This window comes from Boleophthalmus pectinirostris, unplaced genomic scaffold (assembly GCF_026225935.1).
Source record: "Boleophthalmus pectinirostris isolate CB_2022bp ecotype Guang Dong unplaced genomic scaffold, ASM2622593v1 HiC_scaffold_1, whole genome shotgun sequence".
In the NCBI taxonomy this organism is placed as follows: domain Eukaryota; kingdom Metazoa; phylum Chordata; class Actinopteri; order Gobiiformes; family Gobiidae; genus Boleophthalmus; species Boleophthalmus pectinirostris.
This window is the reverse complement of record NW_026570970.1, coordinates 17948969-17967352: the sequence shown is the minus strand read 5'-3', so window position 1 is coordinate 17967352 and position 18384 is coordinate 17948969. Positions and strand designations below refer to the sequence as shown.

The 18384-nt window shown below is 39.0% G+C and overlaps 2 protein-coding genes across 7 annotated transcripts in view; both read right to left on the bottom strand.

The window, feature by feature from the left end:
* Positions 1 to 317: 317 nt before the first annotated feature.
* Positions 318 to 8673, bottom strand: LOC110173116 (muscleblind-like protein 2a). Of its 6 annotated transcripts, XM_055149478.1 has the most exons (11): positions 8405 to 8655; positions 7405 to 7531; positions 7285 to 7315; positions 6282 to 6800; positions 4730 to 4894; positions 4444 to 4638; positions 4104 to 4355; positions 3541 to 3594; positions 3095 to 3251; positions 2991 to 3026; positions 318 to 2155 (listed from the first exon to the last, which is right to left on the bottom strand). In XM_055149478.1, exons 4-11 carry the CDS (start codon positions 6453 to 6455, stop codon positions 2034 to 2036), a joined length of 1155 nt encoding a protein of 384 aa, XP_055005453.1. In that variant the 5' UTR covers positions 6456 to 6800; positions 7285 to 7315; positions 7405 to 7531; positions 8405 to 8655; the 3' UTR covers positions 318 to 2033. The 6 variants fall into 6 exon arrangements, with proteins under 6 accessions (XP_055005453.1, XP_055005459.1, XP_055005446.1 ...); XM_055149484.1 differs by lacking the exons at positions 7285 to 7315; positions 7405 to 7531 and adding an exon at positions 2525 to 2619 and having other exon boundaries at positions 8405 to 8661; XM_055149471.1 differs by having other exon boundaries at positions 7212 to 7531.
* Positions 8674 to 14835: 6162 nt separating this feature from the next.
* Positions 14836 to 18384, bottom strand: part of hs6st3b (heparan sulfate 6-O-sulfotransferase 3b) — an 85288-nt gene continuing 81739 nt past the window's right edge. Inside the window, 1 exon segment of the mRNA XM_020939216.2 lies at positions 14836 to 16191. Coding sequence (XP_020794875.2) covers positions 15447 to 16191 — 745 coding nt within the window. The 3' untranslated portion in view covers positions 14836 to 15446.

Below are 18384 nucleotides of genomic sequence, written 5' to 3'. Positions count from 1 at the left end.
TACCCATTTATCGGTGCACCAAGTTAGGCATCAAAATGATATATTTAGAATTAATTCATCAGTAATTAATCAAATTTGACTTATTATCAACAATACATAGAATTAAGAAATCCCTGGGCGAGCTACTTGGAAGGGGGTGGAGAGTTACTGGTAGCTCCCGAGCTACAGGTTGGAGACCCCTGGCCTAAATTATCAATTGATGCACAGAGTCAAAGTCTCCTCTTGTTTTGTTGGACCCAATCTCACATTTTGTCTTGTTAGAATTGTGTCTTGTCTTATTCATATAAAATACAAGTTATAATAAAGACTCCAAGGACCATAATTGTGAAATGAATTTATTATTTTTAACATTCCAAACAAGTGGGGAAAATGAAAATAGCAACAGGTGGGAAATGTAAGGCAAACACCACAAAAGCATTCTTTAGAAAGTGCTTAAGAGAAATGCTTCCATCTATCAGGCAAATACAACATTCTTTCTCATAGCCCTCTTGAACAAAATCACCAGTAACTTTAGTGTGCAAGAGTATCCAATGCTTTTGGAATGAACTGGTACAACCTCAACAACAAAACATTTGATATCAAGTTATGCTGCATTCACAACTGTCTATTTTGACCATAATATTATAAAAATGAAATATCAATTTTGTTGGGGGAAACTAGCCAATTACTGTTTGGGAGTCAACCCACACCACAAACATCACATTTTACTCTAGTATTTGAACATGGGCAAAGTGAATTATCTAACCTATCTGCTTACTTTAACTGATCAACAAAAAAGACACCATTAAAATTGACTTGTTTTCCTGTCAAGGCAGTAACAGATCCATTTTTTTTTTCAATCATCTGTCATTAAGTCACTGCTCATGGCAAAGAAAGCTTTTTCAATGAAAGAACATATCACATGAACCTTTGAGGCTCTTTAAGTAGACCTAACCTTAATAAATTACATTCAACATATAGTATTTAATTTGTAAAGTGTTGAAAGTTCATGTAGGCAAGGTAGTCAAGTGTTACATCAAGATTAAACTTGAACAAGCACAAACTCTCTGCAGATTGTCTCGGTTACTGTACATATTTTCTATTAGTATATGTAATAAAACTGTGTAACCTACTTTATACATTTAACCAACTGAGTATAATCTAAAAAACATCAAATGTCTGTCTTCTAATGAACATGTCAACATAAAAAATGTCCATTCTCTCAACGATAAAGGATAAATCTTGTTTTAAATTGATATACAGTTTACTCTGACTAAGAACAAGGGATGACTGTATGCTGAACATTATACAGTACATACATAAATAAAACCTGCCATAATAAAATTGACTAAAAAACAAACAGTGAACTATCTCTATTCACAAATATTGATGCAATGACATGGCACTGCAAATCACATCTCTCTTAAAGTACAGTTGGATTAATAGTATGCCACATATGCACAGTTCTTAGGCACTTGTACTATTCAGACAATATAGTGCGGGCCAGTGCTTGTTCCACTATAAGACTTTAACACCAGCAGTAACACCACACTCCTTTACAATCACATTGCTTGTGTCTGATAAAGATGTGAATATTCTGTGCGCACACACACACACACACACACTCAAATGTATCAACTATTGCCGACTTGCAGCAATTCTTCACCCCAACATCTATTTTCTCTGTATCTGCAGTACAAAGGCACACCAAAAGAGGGAGCTCTGTTCCTTTACTAAAATTTTAAGGACTTGGTGTTCAGACAAACTATACTCTAGCGTTGGAGTTTAGTTTCAAGAAGTGCTTGGTTAAAACTAATGAATCATCTTGAAAATGTTATAGACACTTAACCTATAAATGTTACTTTACAACTTACATTCAACAACACATTTGTTTGCTCTATTTGAATCTATTGGTTTTAAGCTTATCTTGGTTTGACTTAAACTTTACTTTTATTAGCTTGATAGACATCTTTATGATATTGTTGTTTATGGGGTGTGGTTTACTATATTCATTTTAACCTAAACTAACATAAGATAATATCAAAGATAAGGTGTCATGCTGCTTGCAGTTGACTGTGTGTGGAAATTAGGCTGTATTTACAAAGCTGCTGTTTGGGAAGTTCCATTGATGCAACATGGCACTCATATCCATTTCTGGGGGTTACTTGAGGATGATCTGTCCAGGAGAAAAAAAGCACTTAGTGATTACAAAAATTGCTTGTATCTTAAGTTAAACATGGAGTAGAGGAGATTCATGGTGTACATTGTATGTTTCTCACATTTTGCTTTGGAAGAACATTTGATTGCATGAGCCACACACAAAGCAAAGCATGCCACAAGAACCATAGTATGTGCAACAATTATATGCAGACTTTAAAAAGTGCTCTCTATAAGTGATGAGATACAGCTCAGTACTAAACATCTACAACACACAGCCTAACAGACAAAGACAGACGGGCAATGCTGAGCTGACAGAGCAACTCCCCTGAATTAGAGACAAAGCATTTCTTGAGTCTATAACAGAAAGCTTTAAAAAGGAGCAAACCTGATTGGCGGGTGCTGTTGCTGCGTATGGGACACTGGTTGCGGGAGTAGTTGCTGCAGAGACAGTAGCAGGCGCAGTACTGTACATCATGGGGACTAGTTCAGGAAGGGAACCATGAAAGCAATGAAAAGGTATAGGTGGAGGGTTATGGTAACCAGAGCCATGTTTTTGCCTTGTTTTGGCCAGGCAAATACAAAACAACACTAGCAGCCAACCATCATTGGGTTAGACCAGCAGATGGCATGAGATCACACAGCAAAGCGAGACAGCAGGAAAGCACATAGAGGGCTGCTACTATGTAACATTAGAAATGTGTTTAGCATTTGAGGCTCCAAGAACTCTCTAAATAAAACAATCTGAAATACAACAAGGCATAACTGTGAAGGGAATTTCAGAGATTTAAGATAAAAAGTTACTAAATCATCAAATTTAACAGTTTTGTTGTTTTAATGATAAAATTGCTTACCCATGTTTGTGGCTGGAGACATGCAGAAGACTGAACCTGAGAGTAAAAATACAGACAATGAAATCTGTGCATTGGAGACCTTAGGTGAAAGCCTGGTGTTTTACCTGTGGGGTAGAAAGCAGCTGAGGGTTGCTGCAGTTGTGCATTGGTCAGCGCCTGCTGGTAATGCAAAAGACTGGGATTGAAGAGGGAGCTGGCCCAACTGCTCTTTTCCAGAGCTTGTCTCTTTGTTATGGGCTGCAGGGTGCTGTTAGGAAACCCCTAGAAAACAACAACAGTGGCCATGAAAATCACTTGACTGTTCTACTGCTGCAGTGTAATAGGACTGTGTGATAAAGCAGTCTAGACAATAGCAAATAGTATGTTAGACATATGTATACTGGAAAACACTACAACTACTAATCATAGTAAGCGATCATTTTCCCATTCCAAAAGTTTAAAATCAAGCAATTTAAAACTGAGGTATTAGCTTGATGGCGCTGTAAATCACAATGACAAAACTTGTTATAGAACAATAATAAAGTACATGCAAAGCAAAAGGTCAATATACCAGGTCTAATGTTGCTTCGAGGGGTCGCTTCAGTGCTTTGGCAGTCGACTGAGTCTTTTAATAGCAGGCAGAGAGCACAAGATGACGGTGGGCCAATGGGTTTGAAGCATGTAACATACAGGTAACAGCAAGCAGAGGTGCATCATGGGAGACAGCATGTGGACAGGTGAGGGGAAAAACAGAACTAAATAATGTACCACGTAAAACACAACAAGCATGCAGATAACACAATAAGCCCACACTGACTACCTACAGTTAGTATATTAGTTTGTATATCAACTCTTTGTGGTACTGCATGACTACACTATTATTGCGCATTTAAAGTATTTTTCCAGTTAACTATTACAGGAGCAGATTCTAGTCATGGTTTAAATAAGATAAAATGTATCAGAATATGTACTTCAAAATGGTAACTGTAAAGAATAACACAAACATACACATCTGTAAGACAAAGAACAATATTATCCACAAAAATGGAACTGAATACTAAATAATTATGGCTCCCATAGTCGAGTTATATTTTTAAGGAAAAGTTCAAAAGTAAAAATCTAAAAAAACATTACCATAGCCGCAGCAGCAGTCTGTGCTGCAATGGCGGTTTGAGTGACTTGTTGGTTGGACTTGATTTTAGCGAGCAAGTGTGCGGGCGGGTGAAAATATTTGCACTTCTCTCTGGAGCAGCGGCTCTTGACGTAGTCCATGCAAACAGTTACTGTGTTATCATTGGTGTCAATCACTGGACTGTCGCTGGGGTGAGCAAATCGGCAATCTGTCTCTCCTCTTGCACAGTTCCCTCGTTGGAACTCACGGCACACCTGAATCAAATATTGAATGCACAGAAAAGCAGCAAAATGCATGTATTAAAAGTAACGGTGATGTTCAAATCTTGACTAATAGGCCTACCTCTAGTTTGTCAGTGCGCTGCAGCTTCTGTGAGGGGGAAGAGGAGGAGGAAGAGGAATTGGGCACTGTCACAGCTGAACTCCCTGGAAGAACAACGGAAGTGCTCGGAAGCATCTCTGTAGGAAGCAGGTTCATACTGTGGGCCAGGGGACTCATGTAAGTGCCATAACCAAGCCCTGCATTTGAGGCCAGTCCCTGTGAGACAAGAGTGCATATAAAAACATGCCACTGTGCCATTATTGTAATGCAGGAGAAACAAAGGTACTGAGGTGTGTTCACATCTCACCAGTGGCTGCAGACCAGAGCTGGGGATCATGAGCTGCATCTGGTGTGTGAGCATGGCTGCTGCCGTCTTCTGCTGGATCAGGTTGTTGCGCCCGTTGATCTCCAGCTGAGTCTTCAGGTGTGAAGGTGGGTGAAGGTACTTGCAGTTTTCCCGTGAACATCGACCCTGCACCACACAATCCAGAGGTTAGCTTTTGTCAGGTACCTGTACCCTATTTTTCATGTGGACACACAAAATAGACAATTCTTACAATAAAGATAATAAGTTCATATTTTTTGCAGTGTATTAGAAATTTGCTTGTAAATGTCTTGGTTGAGATTCAAGTATTGCACAAATGTGAATGGGCAATAATATTAAAGTGGACATTTTATGATGTATTAATGCATATTTCAGTAATTTTGCATTTGAGGCTCAAGTGCTTAGAAAATTTCTGTTTTCATCTACTCCTATCTCTACCCACAGCCCAGATTTTTTCTAAACTCCACAACACGGGTTATACATATATATAAAAAATACAAAGCCATTTTTCAAGTTATAAAACATATAACTGAACATTTGTAGATTGTTGCGATGATATTACTGCAGAATACTTTAATTGAAAGTCAATATACCTGTTTCAAAATGTAACAATAATAATCTACATGTTATTGCTTAAATAGTAAGATACAGAGCAGTGGGAAGTTGGGGCATATGAGTTACTTCTGTTCCACCATGAGTCATGTGAGGTCATGACATACAAACATGCAGAAGTCTGTAGACGCTACACAACTGACATAAAGGAAAACTACAGCTCTGTGTGTAGTACCTTCTTACCTAACATAAACTACACTGAAATGGTAAAATAGAAAAGTAATTATGACCAAATGTTTTGAAGATATGCAAATTAAATATTATGTAGTGTATAATAATAATGATAATAATAAAATCTAAACTAATTTAAGAGCTAAAAAATACAAGGAACAGAAACATGCAGTGTAATCTTTTAACAATGGTGTGATACTTCTACACTTTTATACAGTTCACTCATTTTATGTCCAGCACTTGAACCTCCACCAAGCCCTTTACAGGCACATTTCAGCTTTTGATAAATTGTAAAATAAAATATCCTCCCATCACCATTAATGATTTTTTGTTTTTTTTATGAAAGAAACTAATAATGCAAATGTGCAAAAGTTTCTAGGCAAGCTGTGTCAAACTGTCCATACACAGAAGACGGTGACTCAACATGGGTGTAATCCTGGGGGCAAAGCTGTATTGTGTGGTACTTTTGAATGTGTGAGAGTGGATTAGGACTGCTCAGGCCTCACACAGAGCTAGTGAGCAAATAGAGGAGGTTGTAATCCAATTGGATGTCAGATTTCTTTTACTCCCATTAGACAAATGTCAAAGGGAGTCCTTTACAGCACAGTGAGTTTTTATATTTACGTGTTTCATTGTACTCCATTCACAGTAAGCCACTGCTAATCATTTAAAGGCCACAAGTGAATCATGATCATCAGCAAAAGAAAGTTTTTATAATCACAATGTCAAACAGCAGTAGGCAATCTATTACCTTAAGTGAGTCAAAGCAGGCAATTACTCTCCCATTCTCGACCTGGCAGCTCTTTGGTGGGTGAGCAAATTTGCATTCCTCATCACTACGTGAACAATTTCCGCGCTGAAACTGCCGACACACTTCCAGAGTCAGCCATTTTGTGTCTCTTATTGAAGAAATACTCAATGCCATATTCAGAAGCTTTGAATTTAGTGTAGTAAATCAACAGGTAATTAACAGATAAAGCACTTTATTATGTCTTTTGAGACCCAAATCTGCTTATGCACAGAGGTCTACTTTGAAATGACTTGATGAGTCTTCCATTGGCTGAGAAAAGAGTTGCCAAACGACCTTTTAGGTTAATAATCCATAAGAGATTTGGTCCATACTTGTAGTGCTTTAAGAAGAAAAAAGTGAATCCAATTTTGGTGTAAACCTTTGGTTTTAGATATACGGAAAGTATGGAGCCTGGGTCTGTAGTTTGGGAAGTTGTCACTTCAAGTCAGGGTTATCCTCTTCTCTAAGGCACTTGATGATCTGGAAATTGGAGAAAAAAACAAAAAAACAAAAAAAAAAAGGAAATATTTGAAAGACCAATATCACAAAATACAAGTAACTACTAAAACACTTCACATTTAACAAAGACATTAAAACTACTATAAACAGTTTCAAAAATAAGGAAGCAAAAAGTAAAGAGCAAAATTCAAAAGGCTTGTGTCAACCAAAAATAAATAGGGAAGTGTTGTTTAGATCCAGGCAGAAAGTGGACCGTATAAATGCTCAGGAAGTTGATGATTAGGCAGAAAAGACGGTTGGATTGTGAGCCAGACAAATCTGCATGTTACAATGGGACTAACAATTTATAGGCTCTTTACTAACAGTGGCTCAGATGACACAAATTTCAGTAACTACAGCCATCAACACAGGTCCCTATTGTAGTACACTTACAACGTGGTTTCCCACAACATTCTGGAGCAAATTCCTTCAGGCGCAAGTCAGGAAGCGGAGCAGAAAAACCTACCTCTCTTACTTAGTGCTGAACTAAAGAACTTCTGGAACAAAACAAGAACTAATGAGTCTAAATTTGTAAGTTTAAACTAGATTTTAAGCTTAGACATAGTAAGTACTTAGTAACTATTACTCTACTATCTCTCCTGGGATCTGGTCATCAAAGATTCTTCTAAAAACAACACGGCTGTGCAACTGGCTGAACATTTCCAGCCACCCCCTTCCTGCCTGGTGCCGGCCTCTGGGAAGTCCCACCCAGTCTGCAGAGAGCCAATAGAAAATAAGGAAGTCATGTTCTTTGCAAAACAGCTTGCTCAGTTATAGGAAGCAATAGTGAGAAGATTCATGGTTTATGTGGGGTTATGTTAAGGCAAGGCTTTGTTCCTGTTTAGTCAAACGTTGTCAGAACTAAGCCAATGTGTAGGCTTAGTCTGTTTTACCCCACAACTTTGTGAATTGTTTAGTCAATGATTTTGATTTATCTTATTATTAGTAGTGACTACAATAAGACTATTATATGGGTGCGTTCATACTTCAAACTTGTTTGGGCCCAGTTTGAGCCTTAATATAGATTTCGTTTGGTCGTATTCTAGTCCTGGTATAACTCAAGTTTAGCCCCAATTTACATGTAGTGATTGTGCAATAAAGGCACCCTAGTCAAAATACTCAAATGAACCAGATGAACGCAGTCTAAGCTCATCGCCTTTATTAAAGGTATTTATTGCGAATGATCAATGGCTGCTATTACCATCCTATTTACAAGGTTATAGGCATGTAAATAGATGCATACAACACTTACCTATTCTTAAATCTCAGTGTAAAGCATGGCGTATTATGGAAAAAAAGACACAGCTTCCTGGCCTTGTATTGGCAATCTTAATTGAAAGTTTAGCCCTCTAATTGACCCGTAGCCAAGTCTAAAAAAGTCAATGTAGACGCAAGCTAACGCTAACAGCGCATACGTGTCTTACAGTGTACAAGCGTCTATGGCGACTTAAACACCAAAAATATCAATATAGATGGTCCACTTTACATGGGGGGCTATAGTCACAGGGCTAACAGTGTGTGTCAAAAGCGACATACAGTAGATTAGCTGCATTAGCACCGTGTTAGCAAGGAGCACACCTGCTTACCTCATCATCACGGATATACGGCTGCAGAGGATTCAACAATCACGAATCATCCAGGGAAGTTTACGTCAGCCCAGACGAGTGACTGCGTACTTGTGCAAATATCCTCTGTTAAGATAAAACTAGAAAGATTTTATGTAGCCTTACTTCCTCATCGTCACTTTATGCACTGCACCGATTTAAGCAACAAGCTTTTGACAGCTTACTGTACTGTAGTGAGTTTAATGCTACGCAGGGGTATCCCAAAACTCCGCATGTTTCTACCTCTTTTTGCGAATAGAATGTCTGCAAATAAACTTGTGTTGTATGCTTTTATACACAGAAACGAATGGTATAAACGGCGAGGCAGGCATATTCTGGTACCAACAGACCCTCTGCTCGAGGAGTCTTCCCCGCACCCCCCTTTGGCCACACAGTGGTACGGACCACATGATTGCCAGGAGGCGAAAAGGGCAAAGGGTTTGCTGTTACCAAGGGAACAGCAGAGACACCGCCAGATTTTTACAAATGGCGGCTTGTTAATAATACTAATATTTGTTCTCATTATTGCCCCCAAATTTACTTTTTTCTTTTTGCCTTTTCTTTTTCATTACATTTGTTTGTTGTATTTTACCTTTCACATAAGATACTATACGTTCATTTGAGAGTCTAATGTTTGTACGCATTGCAGCCAGCAGTTTCCCAGGTTCCCACACAGTAGGCCTGTAAATGTGGTTGTGTTCTGCTGTTGGTCTGAGTAGGTCTAACTAGAATAAACTATTATCTGAAAGACAACAGAACTGTTTTGGCCAACACACTCTTGGCCCATTCAACTTTTTATTCCGCCAAACTGTGAATATTTTCAGTCGTAATAAGCTGTTTATGATGTTATTAATAATTAGAAAGTTATGGACATGGCCTATACAGGCTTCTTCCAGAAAAATCTAATGACAGACAGATTTTTATTATGCTATAGTTTTAAATTCTGTGAGCAATGTGTTATTAAGGCTCCAAAGGATGCACATACGTTCAGTTACATTTAATTTTAGAGGGCACATGAATCTTTAACATTAAACTAATATATAATATGATATAGAATATTGTATGTGGTATAGAGTAACTATAGGGCATACAAAATAATAATAACCTAATCACAATTGCCCTGTGTCAGTTTTCCTCTCTAAACATATCCTTCTTGGGCTGTGACTAATTGACATATTCATTCTTTACCTGGGGGACCTCCATATTGAGCTTCATCTAATCTGTCTGCTCTTAAATAAACAGGAGCACGGAAAGGTCACCATATTGTTCCCTTTGGTGGGACCTGTCACTGTCACTGCACATCACTTCTGAGAATACAACAATACTCCAGTCTGTACGAGTCTTTGACCAAATAGGCTCAGGCAGCCACTGCACTGGCTGATTTTAGTTTACAATTTTATTTTATTTTATTATTCTTTTTTTAAATAGCTTTTTGTATAAATGAAGCTGAATGTAGCCTAAATTCATTCTTTTTTCCATTAAAGTCACAACTAAGCTTAAATAGTAATTACCCTAGGTATTTAACCTGAGAAAATAAAACAAACAAACAAAAACAAACAAGCAAACAAACAAACAAAACAAAAAACAAAAACAAAACAATGCAGTTTTACCCCACCAATAAATAAAACCTTTCTTTTTCGTTTTGGATCTTTTTATTGCACTGCAAAACAAAGGAAAACATGTATTCTCACTATTAGCAAGCTTGCATCTCCACAAACCTGACCTTAGAGGAGGGCTTCCACCAGCTTGTCTCCATGGGGAAATGTTGTAGCTTTGGCTATGATATTTCACTATATAGCATTAAACTTATCTACGTCTATGAAAAAATGTTAGGAAACGTGATTTTTATTGGGATTTTATGGCTGACCTCCAGAAAATGATGTGATGTTGCTTTAATTTTCTGTGTGCAACAATATGATAGAGGGGATCAATGCAATATCGTAATGTGGTCGGTAGATGTCAGTGCTGTACTTGTCTGTGCTGTCTGTCCCTTCGCTCCCAAACATCTGAATTGACAAATACGGATAATGAACCAACAGATTACTGAGAGTAGTCATTTTAATATCCCCCCAAAGCCATTTATATATTTATTTAATTATTTTTATTTTATATTTATATCATTTAATTGCTTTTGTCAATAACTAATAGTAGTCTAGATTCAGAGTACACAGTCCATCTCCATCTCTATAAAAGATTTAAGACTAGCTGCCATTGTCTTGTTATATTAGCTCTGCTATCATTTTCATGTGGCGAGAGCAGCCTGGCTTTATGCTGACTATAAAAGCTCATAAAGTTGCACACACTTACAACTCATTACACGTTTCCTGTGGTTAAACATGGATCTAATAGGATAGGGACCATCTGGGTGCAACTGCTGAGGTAGCCAATGTAAAGGCATATAACCCTCGCAGCACGTTTAGAAAGAGATTAAACATAATGTAAATGTGAAAGAAGAGGCTCTATTGCATGTGAATTTACATAAGATCAGTTAAAGGGCTTGTATCTGATTTTAACTGATTCTTGTCAAGATAAAAGCTCAGCATGAACTGTATGGTAAAAACTGCTAAATAATTCATAAAATGAGACAGCTAAATAGAGTCTAGTGATCTTACATTGCATTTTTTTTTTCAGCATTAACTAATACAGAAGATGCTATATCCCCTTTTCTCATTCAATCTGGCACATAACATAACAGGAAACAACTGCATGACACTATCTCAGACAATTGTTTCTGTATCATGGTACAATATCACAGAGTGGGTAAAAGGGATAAGTGTGTGGGTCTAAAAGTTCAAACTAAAACATGACTCATGGTTTGAAATCAGATACAGGCACTTTAACTTGTTATCATAAAAGTAACTTATCCATCTAAATTGTTTCAGTCATTGCTACAATAAACTGCTTCTATTACAATTACTGCTACTGCATTTAGGTCTACACCCAACACTACTTTATATAACTGTATAAAGTCTTCACAGTTCTTACAGGCTTGACATTTTCCCCACTAAAAACACAAATTAACCTCTTAATTAATCTCTTTATTGTCTGCTAGTAGGTGGTCCCAATTTCACTGGTGGAAGTACTGAATTTTGTTACTTTAGTAAAAGTACAGATCCCAGAGCAAAAGTACTCAAGTAAAAGTATTACCTGAAAACATCTACTTAAAGTACCTGTTTAAAGTACCTTAAAGTACCTTAAAGAGTAAAACGTAAAGTATTTTACGCTGGTTTTGAGATCTAATAACACTTCAAATTTAGAGACAGTGATAAAGATTTGTATTAGAATTTTGTTCAATAGAAACAATTGACAATAGAATTTATCTTTTTTTTTAGCTGTTTTTATTTGTATATTTGTGTTTGCTCACTACTAACTACAAATGTGTTAAGAATAAGCCCTCAGCAGGTCTCAGACAATAATTAAAAAAATGCTTTCACTTTTCAGTCCTGTTCACAAATGTAATGAAGTAAATGTAAAATGTATCCACTTTAAAATCTACTTAAGTAGATAAGTACACATAACTAACCTTTTTACTTAAGTACCTGACTTTAAATACTTTTACTTCATTGCATTCCACCTCTGACACTTTAAGGAGGTACTTTATTAAGATTATCCTATGTTGTGGATATATACTGTATATTCATAGTATGATTAATTACATGACAATACCATTAGAAACATGTTGATTTGAGCAAATAGATCATTTATTGTCATAAACATAAAAGCAGCAAGCATAGTCCCAGCCATTCAAAACACTTACTTTGTTACCTTATGAAAAATGTAGTCATCTTTTGGGTCGTATCATCAATGTAAAATTCTAGTGTAGTATTCAATGCCACATGCGCCGCATGTGGCATTTCATTTCATCACAAGACTTTAAAACATGTACACAGGAATAATGTTGAGTACACAAAATTAAAACAAAAGAGTAACAAATTGGTTCTCATTAGCGTGACAGTATCGTCATTAATTAAGATCCCTGCCAAAATGTGAGTGGACAAATCTGTATTCTCACTTCATTTATTTACAGTGTTGACATTTTCTGTGTGGAGTATTTTAAAAGGTAAAATAGCAAAGTAAACGCACATAAAGTGGACAAATGAATCTATGTCATTGGTTCTTTTCAACTATTCCATGCCAGATGAGAGATCAGCTTGCCCTCGTTATTCCCTGGGTACTCTCCCCGGTGGGACCTCCTCTCCGTGAAGGGTCCAGCTGATCCAAAGCACATGCATGATCCTCTTCAGCTGGATACTCCGGATGTGAAGGAGCAGCGACTCTACTTCAAGCTTGCTCGGTCATGCCTCAAAGCTCATGGTAATAAGTTGGTAAACAGATAAGATAAAAATAAGGCTTAGGCTTAGTCTTTCTTCATCATAAAATGTAATAATTTTCTTCCAATCTGAGCCAGTGGTCTATTTTATCCTAGTTTTTAGGTCTGGCAGTGGAGGTGAGAATGACTTAGGTTTGATTCGCACACAAGAAAAGAATGAGATTGATTGGTGATTGGAGATTTGAATCAGTACAGAAATTCTTAAATAGACCTTATTCTGTTCCTGCAGTAAAGGGGATTACATCAAAGCATTAGGATATTCACACCAAACTGTCTGTCTTTGAACGATTGAACTCATTTGATATTAGTGTATATATACTGGCAATGGCATGTGACATTAAAAGGTCCATATTACGCTATTTTTTGATCTGTTATAATATTGTTTCCTCATCACAAACATGCCTGGAGTTTGTTTTGTTTCTTTCACATACATTTAACACACACACCCTGAATATTTAGGCTGAGTTTTTCGCTTAACCAGAAAGCACTGTCATGTGAGAATACAGAAAGTGCTCCACTGTGTTTTTAAACTGCATACACCTTTTCTTGAATCATTTGGCTAACTTTAACCTTGGAATTGCCTGTCTCTACAGAACAAAAGGGAAAATATAGTTGTTAACTTGAAAACTACCACTGCATGCCAAAGTGGAACAGAGCATTTTGAGCTTTGGAGATAAAGACAGACAAACGTGCGAAAGAAACAAAAGACAACTCCAGTTTTTTGTTAGAACAACATTCTAACACGCCTTAAAGCTCCCAGGAGTCAGTTTTGTGTAATATATGGCCTTTAATGAAGAATGAATCAGGAAATGCACTTCTCTTGTTAAGATGACCCACTGTTTCCATAACATATACACTAATGGACTGTTTTGTATCCTCAATAGAGTATTTTATGGAGATATGTTATGTAGTGTTTTGGATGATACTTAATTAACATACACACTGTGCATGGTCTCATAGCGTGCTCCTCCATCTGTCACCAGAACAGAGGAGTCCTACAGCTCAAGCTCACAGCACTTTCAGTCTAATAAATACCACCATTTTGAAATAAATATCTTTTGGCAGTTTGTGATGAGGGGCTTTGAGAGGGGACCAAATGCTCTGGGCTCAGCCATGATTCAAGCAAACTATATCTGCAAAGGCCAGTTTTCAATTTAAAAATAAATCACTTATAAAATATAGGCTGATCTGAATGGTGAATAATGCTATCAAATATGCTGTTTGTTGCTGTTTAATTATAGAAGGAATATTCTTGCATTTGCAGTAAATAGTTTTACACAAATCATGATCATTAGAGAAATAAAACAGAGCATTTTAATAAAAAATACTACCTTTAATTTTAGCACAATTCCATTTTACTATCTGTGAAATTCAGCACCAGAGAATAAACTAAATAGAATGAACGAAACTAGAATGAACCAATCAGAATGAAACACAGCACACCGTTGATCCAGGGACATTATCTAATAAAGTTGCATAATATAACCCCTTGACACATGTTAATCTAATTGAAACAAGATTGCAGTGTCATACCCCTCTCCCATTCACTCATTGTTCTTTTGTGATTCAGCTCAGAGCATACTTCACAAAGCTCCATCATGTGAACCACTGTTCTGTACAAGTGACACAATTTGGTGGTAATTTCGCATACTAAATGTTAACCCACAGCAAACATCCACACTCATGTGGAAAGTGTCACACAGGGATTTCCCCTGATCATGAGATAACACAAAGTGCCACTAAAGCCTGTTGAAGCAGGAGAATAAACCCTCGTTCATCTCATCACTGACACTGGTGTGTGATGCAAATGTGTGGAGAGAGGAACAGTAGAGCTGTTCAGGGACAGGCAGTTGGACACTGTCTAGTGCCTCTGTTTTTTCCATAGTTTTCAAAATGATAAATGAAAAAAAAAAATGGACTGAACTATTTAGAACAATATAGCAGGAAGCTGAAACCAATGAACACAGACCTGTGTATCAACCTGTTTACAGTCACAGCTGACACACACACACACACTCACACACTCACACACACAACGCTTATCTTATCAACTCTTTATTTCTGTTTCATCTGTACCCAAATGTTTGTCATAGGGGGCACATTACATCACAATTTAAATCAAGGTTGTCAGTCATATGGGGCACCAGGACTGCTGATACTAACTTGAAAAAGTCCATGCATTCATTCTCAAGAGTGCTAAATTAAAAGTTATACTGTGATCTCTCTTCACTTTGGCTTATAACATTTGAGCTTAAAAACTCTTGAGATATTAAAAAAGTGGTCATGTGACATGCAATTGTCTGCTCTATGTTATATTCTCAGTGAAATATGAATTTGAATAGGAACAGGGACAGTCAATGACATTCAGCAGATCTGCAGTGATAGTGCCAACATCATGTTTATGGCAGTTTTGATGTGTTTTTATCTTCATTTGAACACACGATAAATAAACCAAGGCAGAAATGAGGTGACAGAAATGGTGTTTTCAGTATTTAAGACACTGAGGGGCAGTCCAAGGCAGCGCTGCTGTGAGCCTCAGACCCTTGGCAGTTTCACAAGCAGAAGCACAGCTCCGGCGCTGACAAACGGAGAGATGCTAGGACGGACTTATGATCAGAGACATGTGTGTGAGCCAGTCTCAGGACATGTTCAATGGTTTGCACACAATACAACATGACTGCTGTGTCCTCAGATTCACCAGCGGGCCACCTGGCTTGTGTAGTCCTCAGTGGTGGCACTAAAGTCCACTTCCTTGTCCATACGTTTAGTCCCACCCCCTCTGCGCCTGGGAGGCCAGGGTCTGCCCTGCTCCCTCTGCTCCCGGAGCAGACGCCTCTCCTCACGCCTCTTTAGACGGCTCTCCTGGTGCTGCTTCTGCCGGGTGAACTGGAAGCGCTGGAGGAACAGGTCTTTGGCGTACTCGTACAGCTGCACATCCAGGTCGTTGAGTTCCTCGATGCGGCGGCGGACGGCCTCACTCAGGGCTACGTTAGCGGCGCGCGTGCTGTTGATCTGAGTGAAGGCGGAGATGAAGCGCAGGCTGAACGTCCGCTCAAACAGGTACTGGGTCTTGCGCTGGAACTCGGTCAGACCGTAGAAGGCCATGTTCTTGAGGTTGCTCATGGCGCTGCTGAGAAGGATGTGCCCGCGCTGGCTCTCGTTCATGGAGGACAGGTTGTAGCAGCCCACCAGGCTGAGGTCGGCCAGCATGCGCACCTGCCTGTTGTTGGCCAGATTGGAGGGGCAGTTCATGAAGTCGCTGAGGGTGACTCCGGACCAGTCGTCGCCGTTGTAGCAGTTGGGCAGTTCGTCCTGGGTGGGCGAGCGGCCGTCACACATGTGTAGGGCTGTTTTCCAGGTGGCTCCTCTCTGGACGTGCTTCCACTCACTCAGGTAGCGGGAGACGGGGTCACGCAGCATGGTGATGTAATAGAAGTTCCTGCAGCCAAAACAAACACAGTTAGAGACCAGTGAGCACATCATGGTCACACAGAGCAGCCCTGCATTGCGTTGACAGATGGTGACAGTATGGTCTATGCAGCACACTCAAGGTTGAATGCTAATTGGCAAACAGAAAGTCTTTCTAATGACATATTTACACTGTTTGTATATGTTGCTCTGTAATACTGAACTATTGCATCAGAGAAGGACCTTCCCATAACTTTTCACAGTCCATACCTTCTTCTGCCGGCAGTGGGAATAATTGGCCATCGAGTCATAATGATAATTTCTTGAACAATGAGAAAGTGAGCGAATGTGACCTCTTTAAATGTGCAATGTGTCACTGTTTACAAAATAATGAGGGCTGGGTGCGAGTGCCTCCAAACTCCTCTAACTTTAAATGGGGCTCCAAGCCATCACCAATCATAGACAAACAGCCCACATTGGCCTGCAGAAGGTCTGGAAATGAGATTTTAAAAACACACCACTATCTTTACTCAGACAGTGAAGACATCCTCAGCCTCTCACGAAGGACAGTCCTCCAATATGGAAGACAGATGAAGAGCTTTACTTTGATTAATCAGTTTCGGTTCTGTCAACAAGAGGAAACTTAAACCAGAGGGACATCTGTCATCAAAAAAGGATTGGTACACGCATCCTCCTAAATAGTATCTTCTAAATAGTAGTAAGCAACAAATATTTGTAAAATGTAATTATTGTATATAATCTGGACAGAGAGACACCACCTACGTCCAAGTCATTAGTATCCTACATGTTTACACCTTTAATATAGGAGTTAAGGGAATTTTTATCTGGCCCACAAATCTGTTCTTCCAAAACATTTTGAAGAAAACGTTCATTTAATTATCTATTAGACAGAACTGAAAACCACCAAAGCACAAAAGAGAGATGTTTCTGATCAACCAAACAGAGGGAATAAGTCTTCATACATACAATGACTACATAGGCTCGCGATACCACTTCTGTTTATGGTCTTAGCTGGATTTACAAATACAAAGGATAAGTAATATAAAGTCCTTCTCTTAAAAGACACTCAAAGTAGTTCAGGTTTAGACAGGCAGCCTCACAGGAGAGCCACTCAAGTGCCCTGAGGTTTGGTTCAAATGCATCCTGATGGAAAACAAGGATTGGACAGGCGTAGGCCAGGTAAACCTCTGCTAAGGTAATGTCAAATGAATAATGAATGTCACAGCACCCGCGGGTGCAGTCTGAGCTGATAAAACACATCGTATGAGACTGAGGTTTCCCTACACGGCAGCAGATGTGTGTGCCAGAGCTCTGTGTGGGATTCAAGGAGGATGACAACAGACACAGGCCAAGCACTCTCTGCTTTCTACCCCCAATCCTGTGAAAACAGGATACATCCAATACAATATTTAAGGCAAACAACATTCTGCCTGTGTAAATTTCTGGATATTAATGATGGAAAACAATATGTGATAGACAAAAGTACAAAGTATCATTCATCTTCCATTAAGCCATAAATGTACTACAATTTCAGTCAATGTTTTTACACATTAACAGCACTGAGTAGCTCACACAGACTCACACAGTTTCTTACATGAATGCAGATTTACGTACAGCACTTTTCAAACCAGGATAGTTTTGAGAATATTATGAAGAAAAAAATCCCCCAAAAGGCACTGAAATGCAAACATCTAGTTTAATGCAGACTGCCACGGAAGACAATGGTTAAACAGCAAAGACTCCACAGGTTGCTATAAATACACTGGGTTTTGCCTTGGAGACTGACAGGAGGTGGTGGTGTTGACAGTGTCACCAGTGTTATCCGGGCCAGGAGCAGTGATTAGAGGCCCAGCTGCAGCCTGGCACTGGCACAGGGAGCGGGCAGGGGAGGGGGCAGGAGGGGAGGAGGAGAGAGGAGGAGGCAGAAGAGAGGTGAAGGGGGACAGGAGGAGAAGAGGAGAAGGAGGAGAGGGGAAGGGGAGAAGGGAAAGAAGAGGACTGGAAGAGAGGAGGGGAAAGAGGAGGAGAAGAGGGGGCAGGAGAGAGGAGAAAGAGGAGAGGAGGGGGCAGGAGGGGCGTGAGGATCTGCCTGTGTGTCCTCTGTCCTCATTAGACTTTGGGTAGGACCACTTGGCTGGCCCTGTCTCAGAGCTCCCCAGGCCCAGAGGTCAGACGGAGCTCCATCAGTGTCAGGCAGCATCAG

Bases quoted from the DNA above. Each gene is read 5' to 3' on its own strand.
- LOC110173116 (XM_055149471.1), bottom strand. From the start codon at position 6,455: ATGGCATTGAGTATTTCTTCAATAAGAGACACAAAATGGCTGACTCTG. The intron at 4,356-4,443 runs GTAGGCCTATTA...TATTTGATTCAG, and splicing joins AGCGCACTGACAAACTAGAG to GTGTGCCGTGAGTTCCAACG. The intron at 3,252-3,540 runs GTATATTGACCT...GTTGTTTTCTAG, and splicing joins TCGAAGCAACATTAGACCTG to GGGTTTCCTAACAGCACCCT.